The sequence below is a fragment of the Sarcophilus harrisii genome, chromosome 4, assembly GCF_902635505.1.
Source record: "Sarcophilus harrisii chromosome 4, mSarHar1.11, whole genome shotgun sequence".
Lineage (NCBI taxonomy): Eukaryota > Metazoa > Chordata > Mammalia > Dasyuromorphia > Dasyuridae > Sarcophilus > Sarcophilus harrisii.
In genome coordinates this window covers 255522577-255535976 of record NC_045429.1, presented here as the reverse complement: position 1 = coordinate 255535976, position 13400 = coordinate 255522577, and the positions used below count along the sequence as shown (strand labels likewise).

Sequence of the window (13400 nt, the reverse complement as noted above, 5' to 3'; positions counted from 1 at the left end):
TAAATATAGGGATTAAATTCAATGTAAGGTTTTTAGTCTCTCCCAGAGTTCTTTCTCCTAGCTGTTCGTTCATTACTGCTCCTTGGAAATGGGTTTGGTTGATCTTGTTGCTGAGGATGGGGTCCACGAACTGGTATATAAGTATTGTTGGAAATTATTGATCTCCTGGTCCTCTCATTTCCTCGCATCGTTGTAAGTCTCTCCAGGCCTTTCTAAATCATCCTGTTGGTCATTTCCAGAACAGTAATTTCCTTTTCATAACCACAAATTCATCCATTCTCCAACTGTGGACTATTCAGTTTCCAGTTTCTACCATAAAAGGGCTGCCACAAACATTCTGCACATACGGTCCCTTTCCTTCTTTATAATCTTTTGGGATATAATCCCAGTAGTAAACTGCTGGATCAAAGGGATAAGTTTGATAACTTTTGACAAGTTCCAAACTATTCTCCAAAATGGTTGGTTCGTTCCCCTCCACCAACAATGCATCAATGTCCCAGTTTTCCGCATCCCTCCAATCTCATTTTTTTCCTTATCTTAGAATCGACAGGGTGTGGTTTCAGGTTGTCTTAATTTGCATTTCTCTGATTATTGACTTGGAGCATCTTTCTTATAAATGGTTTCAATTTCTTCATCAGAATTGTCTGTTCATATCCTTGACCATTTTCAATTGGAGAATGGCGTTTTTTAAATTAAGGTTAATTTCTATATATTTTGGAAATAGGCCTTTATCAGAACTTTAACTTAAAATATTTTATTTATTGCTTCCCTTTAATCTTGTCTGATTAGTTTTGTTTGTACAAAAACTTTTCAGTTTGGAAATCGAAATTTTTCTATTTTGTGATCAGTAATGATCTCTGTTCTTCTTTGGTCTAAAGACCTTCCCCTTCCACAGGTCTGGAGGTAAACATCCTGTGTTCTTAATTTATTAATAATTTCATTCTTTATCCTAATCATGACCCATTTTCCTTATCTTGGTTACGTTTAAGTAGGATCAATGCCTAGTTTCTTTATTAGTTTCCAATTTTCCCAGCAATTTTATCAAACGTAAAATTCTTATCCCAAAATGGGGTCTTTGGGTTTTTCAAAGCAGGTTGCTATTTTGTTGACTGTTATTCCCTTGACCTAATCTATTCCACTGATCAACTAATCTTTCCTTAGCCAATACCAAATAGTTTTGGTAACTGCCTTATAATATAATTTTGATCTGGCAGTAAGCCACCTTCATTTATTTTTTTTTCTTAATTCCCTTAAATTTTACCTTTGTTTTCCATATGAATTTTTTGTTATTTTTCTAGGTCATTAAAATATTTTTTGGGACTCTGATTGGTATAGCTAAATAAATAGATTAGTTTGGATTTGTCATCTTTATTATTTTCTGCCCTCCAAAAGAGCATTTTAATATTTTTCAATTGGTTAGATCAATTAATTTGTGTGAAAAGTGGTCTAATTTTTCATAAAGTTTCTGATTTTCCCGGCGATAATTCAAATATTTTTTATTATCAGTAGTTACTTTAAATGGAATTTCTTTTGTAACTCTGACTGTTGGATTTGTTAGTGATATATAAGAATGTGATGACTTATGTGGGTTTATTTTTAAAAAACTTTGCTAAAGTTGTGGATTATTTCAAAACTTTTTAGTAGAATCTCTGGGTTCTCTGTATCCATCATGTCATCAGCAAAGGTGATAATTTGGGTTTTCCTCATTGCCTATTCTTATTCCTTTAACTTTTCTCAGCTCTTATTTAAAGCTGCGTTTTTACAAAAAATAGTAACGGTGATGGGGCACCTTGTTTCCCCAGATCTTATTGGAATGGTTCAGTTTTCTCCATTACATATGATGTTACTGATGGTTTTAAATAGTTCCGTTATTTTAAGGAAAAGTCATTTATTCCTATACTCCAGTTTTTTTAATAGGAATGGATGTTGGTTTTATCAAATTTTTCCCAAATTTTGAGATGATCATATGGTTTTTGTTAATTTGGTTATTAACATGGCCAATTTTTGATAGTTTTCCTAATATTGAACCAGCCCTGCATTCCTTATAAATCCTACTTGATCATAGTGTATTATCTTGGAATGATTTTTGTAGTCTTTTGCTAATTTCTTATTTAAGATTTTAGCATCAATATTCATTAGGAATTGGTCTATAATTTTCTTTTCTCTTTTAGCCTACCTGGTTTGGTATCATACCATGTCTGTTCATAAAAAGGAATTTGGTAGGACTCCTTCATTCCTATTTTATCAAATAATGTATATAGATTGGGGCCAATTGTTCTTTAAATGTTTGGAAAAAATTCACATGTAAATCCATCTGGTCCTGGGGGATTTTTTCTTAGGGGATTTTTAATTGCCTGTTCTATTTCTTTTTCAAAGGGACTATTCAAGCAATTTATTTCCTCCTCTTTAGTCGGGAAGTCTATATTTTTGGGTAGTTCCATTTCACTTGGTTATCAAATTTTTGGCATAAAGTTGAGCAAAATAACTTTTATTATTTTAATTTCCTCTTCATTGGGGAAAGTTCTCCCTTTTCCTCTTAAGAACTAATTTCATTTTCCTCCTCCTTTTCAATCAGATTTACCAAAACATCTATTTTTTGGCTTTTTCATAGAACCAACTCTTAGTTTTATTAATTAGTTCAATAGTTTTTTACTTTCAATATTTTTAATTTCTCCTTTTAATTTTAAATTTCCAATTTAGTATTTATTGGGGTTTTTAATTTGGTCTTTTTTAGTTTTTTTGTTGGCCCAATTCATTAATCTTTTCTTTCTCTGTTTTATTCAAATAAGCCTCTAAGGATATAAAATTCCCTCTTATTACCCTTTTCTCCCACAAATTTTGGGGACGTCCATCATTGTCTTTTTGAGTGAAATTATTAATTGTATCTATAATTTTGCTTCACCCAATCATTCTTAAGATGAGTTGTTTTGTTTCCAATTATTTTTGGTTATTTCCCCTAACTTTTTTTTAATGTAGTTTTTTGCATCTGATCGAAAAAAAGCTTACTATTTCGCTTTCTTGCATTTAATTTTGGGTCTTTAGTCCAATATATGGTCAATTTTGGGTTCCATGAACTGCTGGGAAAATATATTCCTTTCTTCCATTCAATTTTCTCCAAAGATCTAACATACCTAATTTTCTAATATTCTATTTACTTTAATTTCTTTCTTTGTTTTTGTTTTGTGGTTTGTTTGTTTTCTGAGGTTCAAGGTTGAGATTCCCATTACAGTTTTGTTGTCATTTCTTCTTGCCTCTCTTTCTTCTCCTTTGTCAGTTGGATGCCTCCACTTGGGCATATATGTTTAATATTGATATTGCTTCTTGTTTAACCCTTTCAGGAGTAGTTTTCCTTATTCTTTTAATTAGATCAATTTTGCTTTTGCGATCGAATAAGGATGGTACCCTCTTTTTGCTTCACCAAGCATAAAGTTTTGCTCCATCCTTTTACCTTTTTATATGTATTCTCTCTTTAAATGTGTTTTTGTAAACAACATTTGTAGGTTCTGACTTTTGATCCATTTATCTGCCTCCTCTTTTGGGGAGTTCATCCCATTCACATTTCTTAGAATTACTAAATCATTTCCTGCCATCCAATAACCCCAGATTTCTTTCTTATTCTTCCTCCCCCAACCCTCTTTCCCCTTTTTAAAGTTATGTCCCCTCTTGTATCACGTGCTTCCCTCTTTTAACCCTCCCCCCTTTAGTCTTTTTCCCTTCCTTCCCTTATTACTTTTTTTTTCCCTTTTCCTCTCCCCATTTTTTAATGAGGTGGAGAATTTTCTCTAAAACAAATGTCAATTATTTTTTCGGAACCTGATGAATAAGATTCACTGTTCCTCCCCTCTAAATTCCCTCAGATATGATAAGTTTCCTTTCCTCTTTTGTGGGATGGTTTCCCTTTTTATCCCTCCCCCCTTATTCTGCCATCATCCCTTTTCCATCTTTCCCTTTTTATGTTATATCAGCAATCAAATTATCATGTATTCTTTTTTGTATATCCACAGCAGAAAACAACTCAAGAGTTATTTTACCTTTTCTGCATTTCTTGGGTTCTATGGCTGGAAAATTTTTTTTTTAGTTCTGGTTTTCTTCAGAAACAAATGGAATTATTTGTTTCATTAAATTCCATCTTCTTCCCTGGAAGAAAATGCTCAGCTTAGTGGGTAGTTTATTCTTGGTGCATCCAGTTCTTGTGCCTTTGAATATTTTCCAGGCCCCTTTTCCTTTTAATGAGGCAGCCAGATCTTGGGTGATCTTTTTTCCCCCGGTATTTAAATTTTTTTTTTTGGCCGCGAAAATTTTTTTTCCTTAATTTGATAGTTCGAAATTTGGCCCAATATTCCGGGGTTTTTTTTTGGGTTTCTTTCAGAAGGTGTTGATGAATTTTTCAATGCCTATTTTACCTTCTGTTCTATTAACTAAATTTTTTGATGATTTCTTGTAAAATGTATCTGGCTCTTTTTTCATCATAGTTTTGGGAAGTCCAAAATCCTCAGATTATTCTCCTAATCTATTTCCAATCTGTCATTTTGCAAGTAGATAACATGGTTTTTTCAATTTTATTTTTTTTTTTGCTTGCTGATTCTTGGTGTCTCAATGAATTTGTTTTATTTGTTCAGTTCTAATTTTTTAAAATTTTTTCTTCATTAGCTTTTTTACTTCTTTCTGTTATCCCAAGTTTTTAAATGTATTGTTTGGTCTGTGGAATTTTTTCCATTTCCCAATTTTTTTTTTTTGAAATTTTCTTTTCAATTCAGATCCTACTTTCCGGGTTCTTTGTCTTTTTCCAGTTCCAAATCCTACTTTCTATGAATTTTTATTTTTTCCAATTCCCAAATTTTTTTCCCTACTTCCGGGAATTTTTAACTTTTCAATTCGTATTTCGGAATTGTTGCCTCTTGAAGCCTTTCTTTCCTTTCCCATTTTTTCTAACCTCTTTTGAGACTTTTAATGGTCTTTTCCAGGAACATCATGTAAAGGAGGACAGTCTGATGCATTTTGTGTTTGGGGTTCTTCCAGGTTTGCTGTGCTTTTTCTGATAAAGTGTTGATGGTTCTTTTCATCTTTTTTTATGTTTTAAAACCTTTGGGTATGTCTCCTAAGGCAAGGGGGTTCCCTCTCAAAGCAGGGAGGATTAACCGATTTCCGCTCAGAGGATGGGGTGCTCTGGTAGGTTTTCCCTTCCCCAACGGGAGGTGGGTTCAGCACGGCGGGTATGAAGTCCCAGTTGGGCTTGTGGGTTGTATTGCCCTCGCAGAGACAAGGGGAAGTGCACTGCCCCAGGCTAGCCTCTTGTGGGACTGAGTTGCAACGCCACGACTGCAGACAGCCAAAACCTGCCCCAGCCCTGCCTGTGCAAATCCAGCCCCTGGGGCTCTTGGCCCAAGCCAAGCCCCCACTAGATTGGAGGCTTTCTTGTCCTCCTGCGTGCAGGATCCAGCCCCAAGGAAAATTACTGCCAGTTGGGGCTGCACGCTTTGCTGAGATCTGTGCCACTTTTGGTTTGAGGCTCTCCTAGGGAACCAACTTCCCAGTCTCCTGATCTCCCCTGGCCCCAACCAACCTTTTTTGGCGGACTGGATTTTCTTCGGCTGGTGGTTGTTTCTATTTTATCTTTTAATTGTAGCAGTCAAACTTTTTTGAGGCTCATTAATATTGATAAAGGGTTAAGAGAGCTTAATGCTGTTCTTCTCCTTCATCTTGGCTCCGCCCCCCTTTCCCTCAATTCTAATAGGTTTTCTTTGCCTCTTCGTGAGATGTAATTTCCCTTATTTTACCTCCTTTTTCCTCTTTTTCTGGTATGCTCCCCTTCCACCTTTAGTTTCTCTTTCATATCATCATAATAAAATCAAATTATACCCACACTCTCTAAAAAATTCTCAAGAGTTCTTTCCTTTTTACCTTTTTATGTTTCTCTTGAGTTCTGTATTGAGAGATCAAATTTTTGTTCAGTTCTGGTATTTTTATTAGAAATACATGAAATTCACTTGTTTCATTGAATATCCATCTTCTTTCCTGAAAGATAATGCTCATTTTAGGTGGATAGCTTATTCTTGTCTGTTGCCAAGTTCCTTTGCCTTTTGGAATATTAGATTCCAGGCCCTTCAATCCTTTAAAGTGGAAGCTGCTAGCTACTGAGTAATCCTGATTGTGGCTCCTCTGTATTTAAATGGTTTCTTTCTGGCTACTTGTAATATTTTTTCCTTGGTGCAATACTTCTGAAATTTATCCACAATATTCCTTGGGGATTAATTTTGAGGTCTCTTTCAGGAGATGATCTGTGAATTCTTTCTTTGGTTATTTTTCCTTCTGATTCCAAGATATCAGGGCAGTTTTCCTTTATAATTTCCTGTAAGATAATGTTTAGATCTTTTTTTTCATCATGGCTTTCAGGAAGTCCAGTAATTTTTAGATTGTCTCTCCTAGATCTATTTTTCTGATCAGTTGTTTTTCTTAGGTATTTCATATTTTCTTCTATTTTTTCATTTTTTGTTTTTGTTTGATTGATTCTTGAAGTCTTACTGAATCATTCACTTCATTTTTTCAATTCTAATTTTTAAGTGTATTATTTTCTTCAGTTACCTTTTTTGGCTCCTTTTGTAATTAGCCAATTGAATTTTTTTGTTCATTGCATTTTTTTTCCATTTTACAAATTTTGTTTTTCAGTGAATTGGTGTCTTTTTCATATCTTTTTTATAGGGCATTATATTCCTTTTCCATTCCTTCTTGCAATGATCTCATTTTCTTCCCCCATTTTTCTGCTAACTCTCTCTTAAGATCCTTTTTGAAACCTTTGAAGAAAGCCTTGTAAAATGGGGACCAGCTTATATCTCCCTTTGGGACTTTATTTGGGGTTGTTTTGCCTTTAGGAACCTCAGAATTTGAGGTTTGTTTTTCTCTCTCTCCATCTTTGTCAATTGTGGGAGTTCTTTTTGGCTTTTTATTCATTTTTTTTTTTTAACTTGAGGTCTGCTCAATTCAAAGGAGCAAGGGTTGCTTTAATTTACCTTGGGCAGTTCACTGATTGATTTCAGGTATAGGGTAATCCAGGCTAAATCCTGCATTCTTTGGGGACTGAGTAGTTTACAATTTGCCTTTTGTAGTAAATCTGCCACACCTTGCATGCAACCAGGACAGAGTAGCCTAAGAGGCTCACAGAAGATTCCTAGGTGTGTGGAAGCTGCAACATTCTGACTCCTTGCCCTAGCTCCTGCTCTGGTTTCCCTGTCTGGAATCATCATACTTTCCCTCTGTTTGAAACAGACCTGTTCTGAAGGTCTTCGAAGGTATCTTCTTCTGGGAATGTGTTGTATTCCAAATGTTTGTGGGTTCTTTGACTCCAAAACCAGTTTAGAGGCTTAATCTGTTGTTGGTTTGGGAGAAGGTCAGATTTCCAAGAAAATTGCATCTATTCTGTGCTATCGTGGCTCTGCCCCTGCTGCCAATTCTGCTTTTCAAAGCATTCTTCTCCTAATTGGTCTTTTATCTTTCTTTTAAAATTGGCATATTCTGTTTTTTTAAGATGTTATTTGGAATTATAAAGACCATTAAGTCTGTGCTGATGTGGCTTGTGTTGGACATTACTCCATTCTTACCCAGGTGTAATAGATCTTTCCTGCCAGTCTTCTAAGTTGTCTTTGGCTAAAAAAAACATTTCATCTCATGCTTTTGTGGGTTATGCTGCTCTAAGAATTGTTTCATGGAATTATTTATAAGTTTTAGGAGGAGTTTTGAGGAAAGCTCAGGTGAATCACTGCCTTTTCCCCACCATCTTGGCTTCTCCTCCTGATAATTTCTTGAAAGGAATCCCAAAAAGGAAAGCCTCAGGACCATCTTAGTCAAAATCCAAAACATACAAATCAAAGAGAAGTTCTCCTCAATTTACAAATGGTCAAATGATTTAAACAGTCAGTTTTTTAAATAAGAGATCTAACTTATAAATAGCTATGTAACCAAATGCTGCACTATTAAATAAGGATGTACAAATTAAAATGAGGTTCCAATTTGTACTTATCAGATTTACAAAGTGAAAAAATGAAACATTTCAAATATTGGAGCATTTATGCATGTTAATCCACTTTTGGTAGAGCTTTGGATTGACCTAACCATTCTGTAAAATAATTTATAACTAAGCAAAAACAATTATAAATGGTGTATACAAAGACATCAAAAAAATAACCCTCCATCTGCAAATAAATAAATAATGCATGTATATGTGCATATATATGTATATTTCTTTATAGTATCTCTTTTTAATAGAAGCAATGGATTGCAAATGAGGAGGTATCCATCATTTGAGATTTTGATGAACAAATTGTGGTATATAAATGTAATGGGCTACTATTGAGCTATGAAAAAGAGGAGAAAACTGGTTTCAAAAAAACCTGGGAAGATTTTTGTGAACTATACAGAATAAAATGTGTAGACAAAGGAGAACAATTTATATATTAGTAACCACATTGTAAAAAGAAACAACTTTGAAGGCATAAAACTTCCATCAGTATTATCTTAACCCAGTGGTTCTCAAAGTATGGTCAGAATCCTGAGGATCTCTGAAACCCTTTTAGAGGGTCTACAAATTCAAAATAACTTTTATTTCCATTATGGTAAATGTCTATAAATATAATCCAGATAAACAAAAACTCTTTGGAGAGATCCTCAATAATTTTCAATAGGATAAAGATACGAAAACAAAAGTTTGAGAACCACTACCTTAACTTATCTAATATAATCCCAAAGAGCAAATAGAAGTGTACAGAAAATAATGCTTTTTTTGGGGGGGGGGTTAATTAACTCATGCTTTATTATTTCTCTGAGGAGGTTGTAAGACATTCTACCCTGGAGTTTTAATTTAAGTATTCTAGATTAATTTATAGCTTTGAGGGTCAATGCACATATGGTTCATTTTCCCCAATCATATGTCAACTTTTGGATAACAAATATGCCATTTTGAGGACTGACAAATTAGATAAAACACTTGTAAATGATAAAAGAAATGTGCTTTGCTTAGCACCCTATATTCCTTTTCCCATTTTTGTTATGACTAAAGCAAAAAGGTTGCAAACACATAGGATTGAAGGATGTCTTGTATATTTTTTTCACATATGGAATCTAATCTAATTTAATAGAAAAAAGATTTAATTATAGAAATGAGAAAAATAATCCCTTCTTTTAATTATCATAGATGTAGTTTATAGATTAAATGGCACTCTCATTTGGGGGTATCATTGCAAGACTAGTAGACAAGTTTGATGAATTATGTTGTGAATAATGAGAACATTTCCCAAAACAGTGTTTACTAATGTTTCATTGGAATATTTTTTCTTTCTATATTTTTTCCAACATCCTGACCAATTCTCCTATGAAGCCAAGTCATCCAATAGTAACTATTCCTGAAAACGAGGCCCTTGGTTTTAAAGAGGTATGTATGGGTAAGATATATTATAAGTAGAACTGAAGATGTCATTTATATTTATATAAGCTTATAGAAATGAATCACTACTATTGCTTAATGAAGCATGATTGAGCCTTAGCCTTCAAACTACATCTCTAAAAGGTCTTTTGACTACCAAATATCAATCCAATCTAATAAACATTTATTTAGCACTTATGACATACTAGGCACAATGGTAAACACTGATGATACGCTTAGTAACAAGAACTCTGTCTTCAGTGAGTTTATAACTTAAAGGGAAAAACAGCACAGAAAAGGAGACAGGAAAATAGGTGCAAAGAGTAGGGGCTTTGGGTTGGGGATTGGGTAAAAAGGGGACCTGGCACAGGAACCTCTTGTTTTTGGATTTGAAACCAAGCAGGGTAGCAGATGCAAGGTGGAATGATGTGAGAATTGTTTCTGTCTTCAGTAAAGGAAGGCTTTGGGAGGAGTTTAATACTCCACTCTTAGCCCTACAATCAGAAGACTGGTGGAGTTAATAGAGGCTTAAATTACTGGATAATGTTGAGTTTAGAACTGATGAGCTTATCCTGGGAGGCTCATTTTTTTTTTTTAACATGAGTTGAAACCAGGCAGAATAGCAAATGCAAAGTGAAGGCAGAGGAAAAAGTCTTAAAGTTATCATGAAATAATCTTTGCATAGTAAGTTATGCAAATAACATGACGTAATAACTTGAAGTATTGTAGGGTTGTAGATCTAGATCTGTAAAGAACCCCAAGAAGTCATTTAGTCCATCTTCCTTATTTAACAGATGAGAAAATGGGAAGCCCAGAGAAGCCTGAGAGCACGAGAGACAGTGTTGTGCAGGACATGAAGTCAAGAAAGAACTTCAATTGAAATCTCTCTTTAGACAGTTAATAACTATGTGATCCTGGGCAAGTTATTTAACATTTCAATGTCTAATTTATCTGCAAAATGAAGTAGTTGGATTCATTTGCCTCAAAGATCTCTTCCAGCTTTGAATTCAATGCTGGAGAAAGGATCCTCTGATTCCAAAGCTAGAGCTCTGGCCATTGTATCACCAAATAGTTGAAACTACATTCTGATTAGATTATTTAAGACCTAGGGGAATTAAAGAGATTCCCTGGGAAGAAAAATACTTACCAATAAAATGAATATTTTCGAGTTTTTCTTTCCATAGAAGTGTGTATATTGTGTGTGTTTATGCATTTGTTTATGAATGTGTATGCATACCCATGTGTATGGCCACTTGTGCTTATTTATGCATTAAGATATCCTCACAAACAAAATAGAAGTTTGGGTTAGAAGGGAAGAGCAAAAAAAAAAAAAAAAGTCATGCAAGGGGATAACCTATAAAATTACAAAGTATCTATCTGTCTTTTACTTTTACTTGTTCATTTGTGCATTCTTCCTAGTCCTCCTCAAATCAAATGATTCTAATGATATATGTTTTTCTCCCTGTTTATTCTGAGCTAATAAATCTCACCCAAACCTGTCTCATTTGGTACTTATACACATGAGTGTGGTGTAGATAAATAGCATTAGATTTGGAGCCAGAGGACATGGGCCTAAATATGAGTTCTGTCCCTTACTACCTCTGTAATTTTGAGAGAGTCATTTAACCGTTCCATGCCTTGGCTTCTTCTTTTGTAACGTGAGAGATGGACTAGATGAACTCAGGAGAACCTTAAAAAGTCTGTATCTGTTATGCAATAATGAACTTGGGTGTACAGTGAAAGCAAAATAAAGGGTGCTTAAATGCCAGTGTTATCTGAATAAAAGCAGCCAGTTAGTAAGACCAATGAGAAGTTGAGGGTTCCTTCCTTCTAGCTATAAGTGAGATAGCTACTAAAATGGGCATGGCAGAGATTTGTTTTATTCTATGACAGAAACACAGTGTTGCATGTAGAAACTTAAAGCTGAGGTTGTGGGGAGACCACACAAGAAAACATCAGGATAATTCCTGATCTGGGAAAAATAAAGACTGCCACAAATGAAACTATATTTTGACAGATAAGGAAGCATGATTGGAAAGAGAAAAGGTAACTGAATACTAAGTTAGTTGACCATGGGATGTTCTTAATATATTATGTTTGATTTCTTTATTACTTCAGCAAAGTTGGGAGCCCTGTAATAGTCTCACATAACTCTTGGTGATATTTAGCCAGATTGTAATATTTACACTTACATTCTCCTTAAGCCACTTTCCTTTTTATTTATTTACACATCAAACCTCAGTAAAAGTAAAACATCTGTCTTATAATGAAATTCCATTTTTTAGGGTTAGATTGATGCACAAACTTTTCTTCTAACAAGCTCATTACAAACAGAACATAATATACTCCTTTAATTTGACCTTATGATCTTTGTTTAGTCTTCCCTTACATTAAAAAAAAAAAAAAGCCGTGTCTGGCCTTCCATCAGATTGTTATTTTTGGGTGCCCAACTCTTTTGTTGTGGAAAAAATGTTATTTAAAAATAAAATCAGGTGCCCACCATCCATTTGTCTGATGTTGTGATTACATATGAATGGATTGTAGGATGATAAATCACATTTTCTAATTGTTTGAGTTTCCATTCTCTGTTTTTTTAAACATTCATTAAAATAGAGTTAGCTATGGTTAAATGTAATGACTCTATTTATCTTGCAATTCTTATTCCTTCATTCCTCAAGCTGGGAAAGCCAATCAGATTGTCTATTAACTCCTGGAAAAAAACAAAAAAAATATCAAAGAAACACTGCAGAAAAGTAAAAAAAATAAATTCTTCTCCACAGTGAAAGCTATTCAGTTCATGAAGACATAGGAAACATTCCATTCAGCTTCAGTTAAAGTAAACATTAATTTTAGAAAACATTGAATTAATATGATAGAGCTTGTTACATGTAGAAATCAAGGGCACATTTAGGGTTATGATTTTCTAAGTAAGACTTTGAGCAACTATATTTGTTTTTTACACGTGGGTTTCCATTGAAGTCCAGCAAAAGGAATATGGGCAAAATACTCTGTATTTAAAAAAACATGATTTTATAAGAATATTATCTCATATTTCATTGGACATATATAGAGGACTTTATTGTGTAGAATGGCTAGGAGTAAAGAAAGATCTGGTTTCAAATCTTGCACCTTATACTTATTAGTTGTTACCCTAGAAAAGTCATTTAAACTCTGTACTTTAGAAAACTCCCTAGGGATTTAGTTATTAAATTATAGATAGGCAAAAATCTACTTTAATGAAAGGAGTTACCATATTAAAAGTTTCCTATACTGATGATATCATAAATCCTTCCTGAATTTGGCAAAGCATATAGTCTAATAATTGGTTTTTTAAATTGTAAGTTATTTGATTATTTTGCCTATGATCTCTCTGATTCTGAGGCTGGCCCATGTACCATGCCCTGCTGGTTCTTGGATTCCCTGTAGCACAATTCATTTCCTCCAACATCAGTTTTGTATTTAGATTCCCTTTTTGCCACTTGGATTTAGAAAATATTCAATACTGTTAAAATAAGTTGAAAAACAAAGAGACTATAATTGAATGGCTAATGAGATCACAAGAAAATAAATTTTATATATATATATATATATATATATATATATATATTTGCTTTGAGTTTTAGAACTCAGTTATGTATTTCTAATGTTTTCAGACAAGTTTGCCATTCCACCGTATGGGATTGGTAGGTAAGAAAATAGTTAAAAGAGAAAAAAAAAAAAAGGAAATGGCTTGACCCGTGTCATAGATGGGTAAGAACTGGAAGGGATATTATAAATCATCTGATTCCCCTACACATACTTAAATGCATAACACTTATATCAGAGTCTATAATCCCAGAAAAAGTCAGGGTACCATTTGAGGGATAATCTTACATTATTTGGTTCATATTTTCCCACTCACAAAATCTGGGGAAAATATCACTAATTTGTTCTATAAAATTCACTCGAAAACAAGTTCTTTTGTGAGCACACAATTCATAATAACAAA

General features: G+C 33.9%; 1 protein-coding gene across 4 annotated transcripts in view; it reads left to right on the top strand.

The window, feature by feature from the left end:
- Positions 1-13400, top strand: part of MLIP (muscular LMNA interacting protein) — a 382597-nt gene that overhangs the window by 356316 nt on the left and 12881 nt on the right. For 2 of the 4 annotated variants that reach the window (XM_031964712.1, XM_031964711.1), the window contains exons 13-14: positions 9368-9421; positions 10207-11819. In XM_031964712.1, the coding sequence (XP_031820572.1) occupies positions 9368-9421; positions 10207-10269 (117 nt within the window). In that variant the 3' untranslated portion in view covers positions 10270-11819. Of the gene's footprint in view, positions 1-9367; positions 9422-10206; positions 11820-13400 lie in introns of those variants that run through there. The other 2 variants (XM_031964713.1, XM_031964714.1) reach the window with 1 other exon arrangement.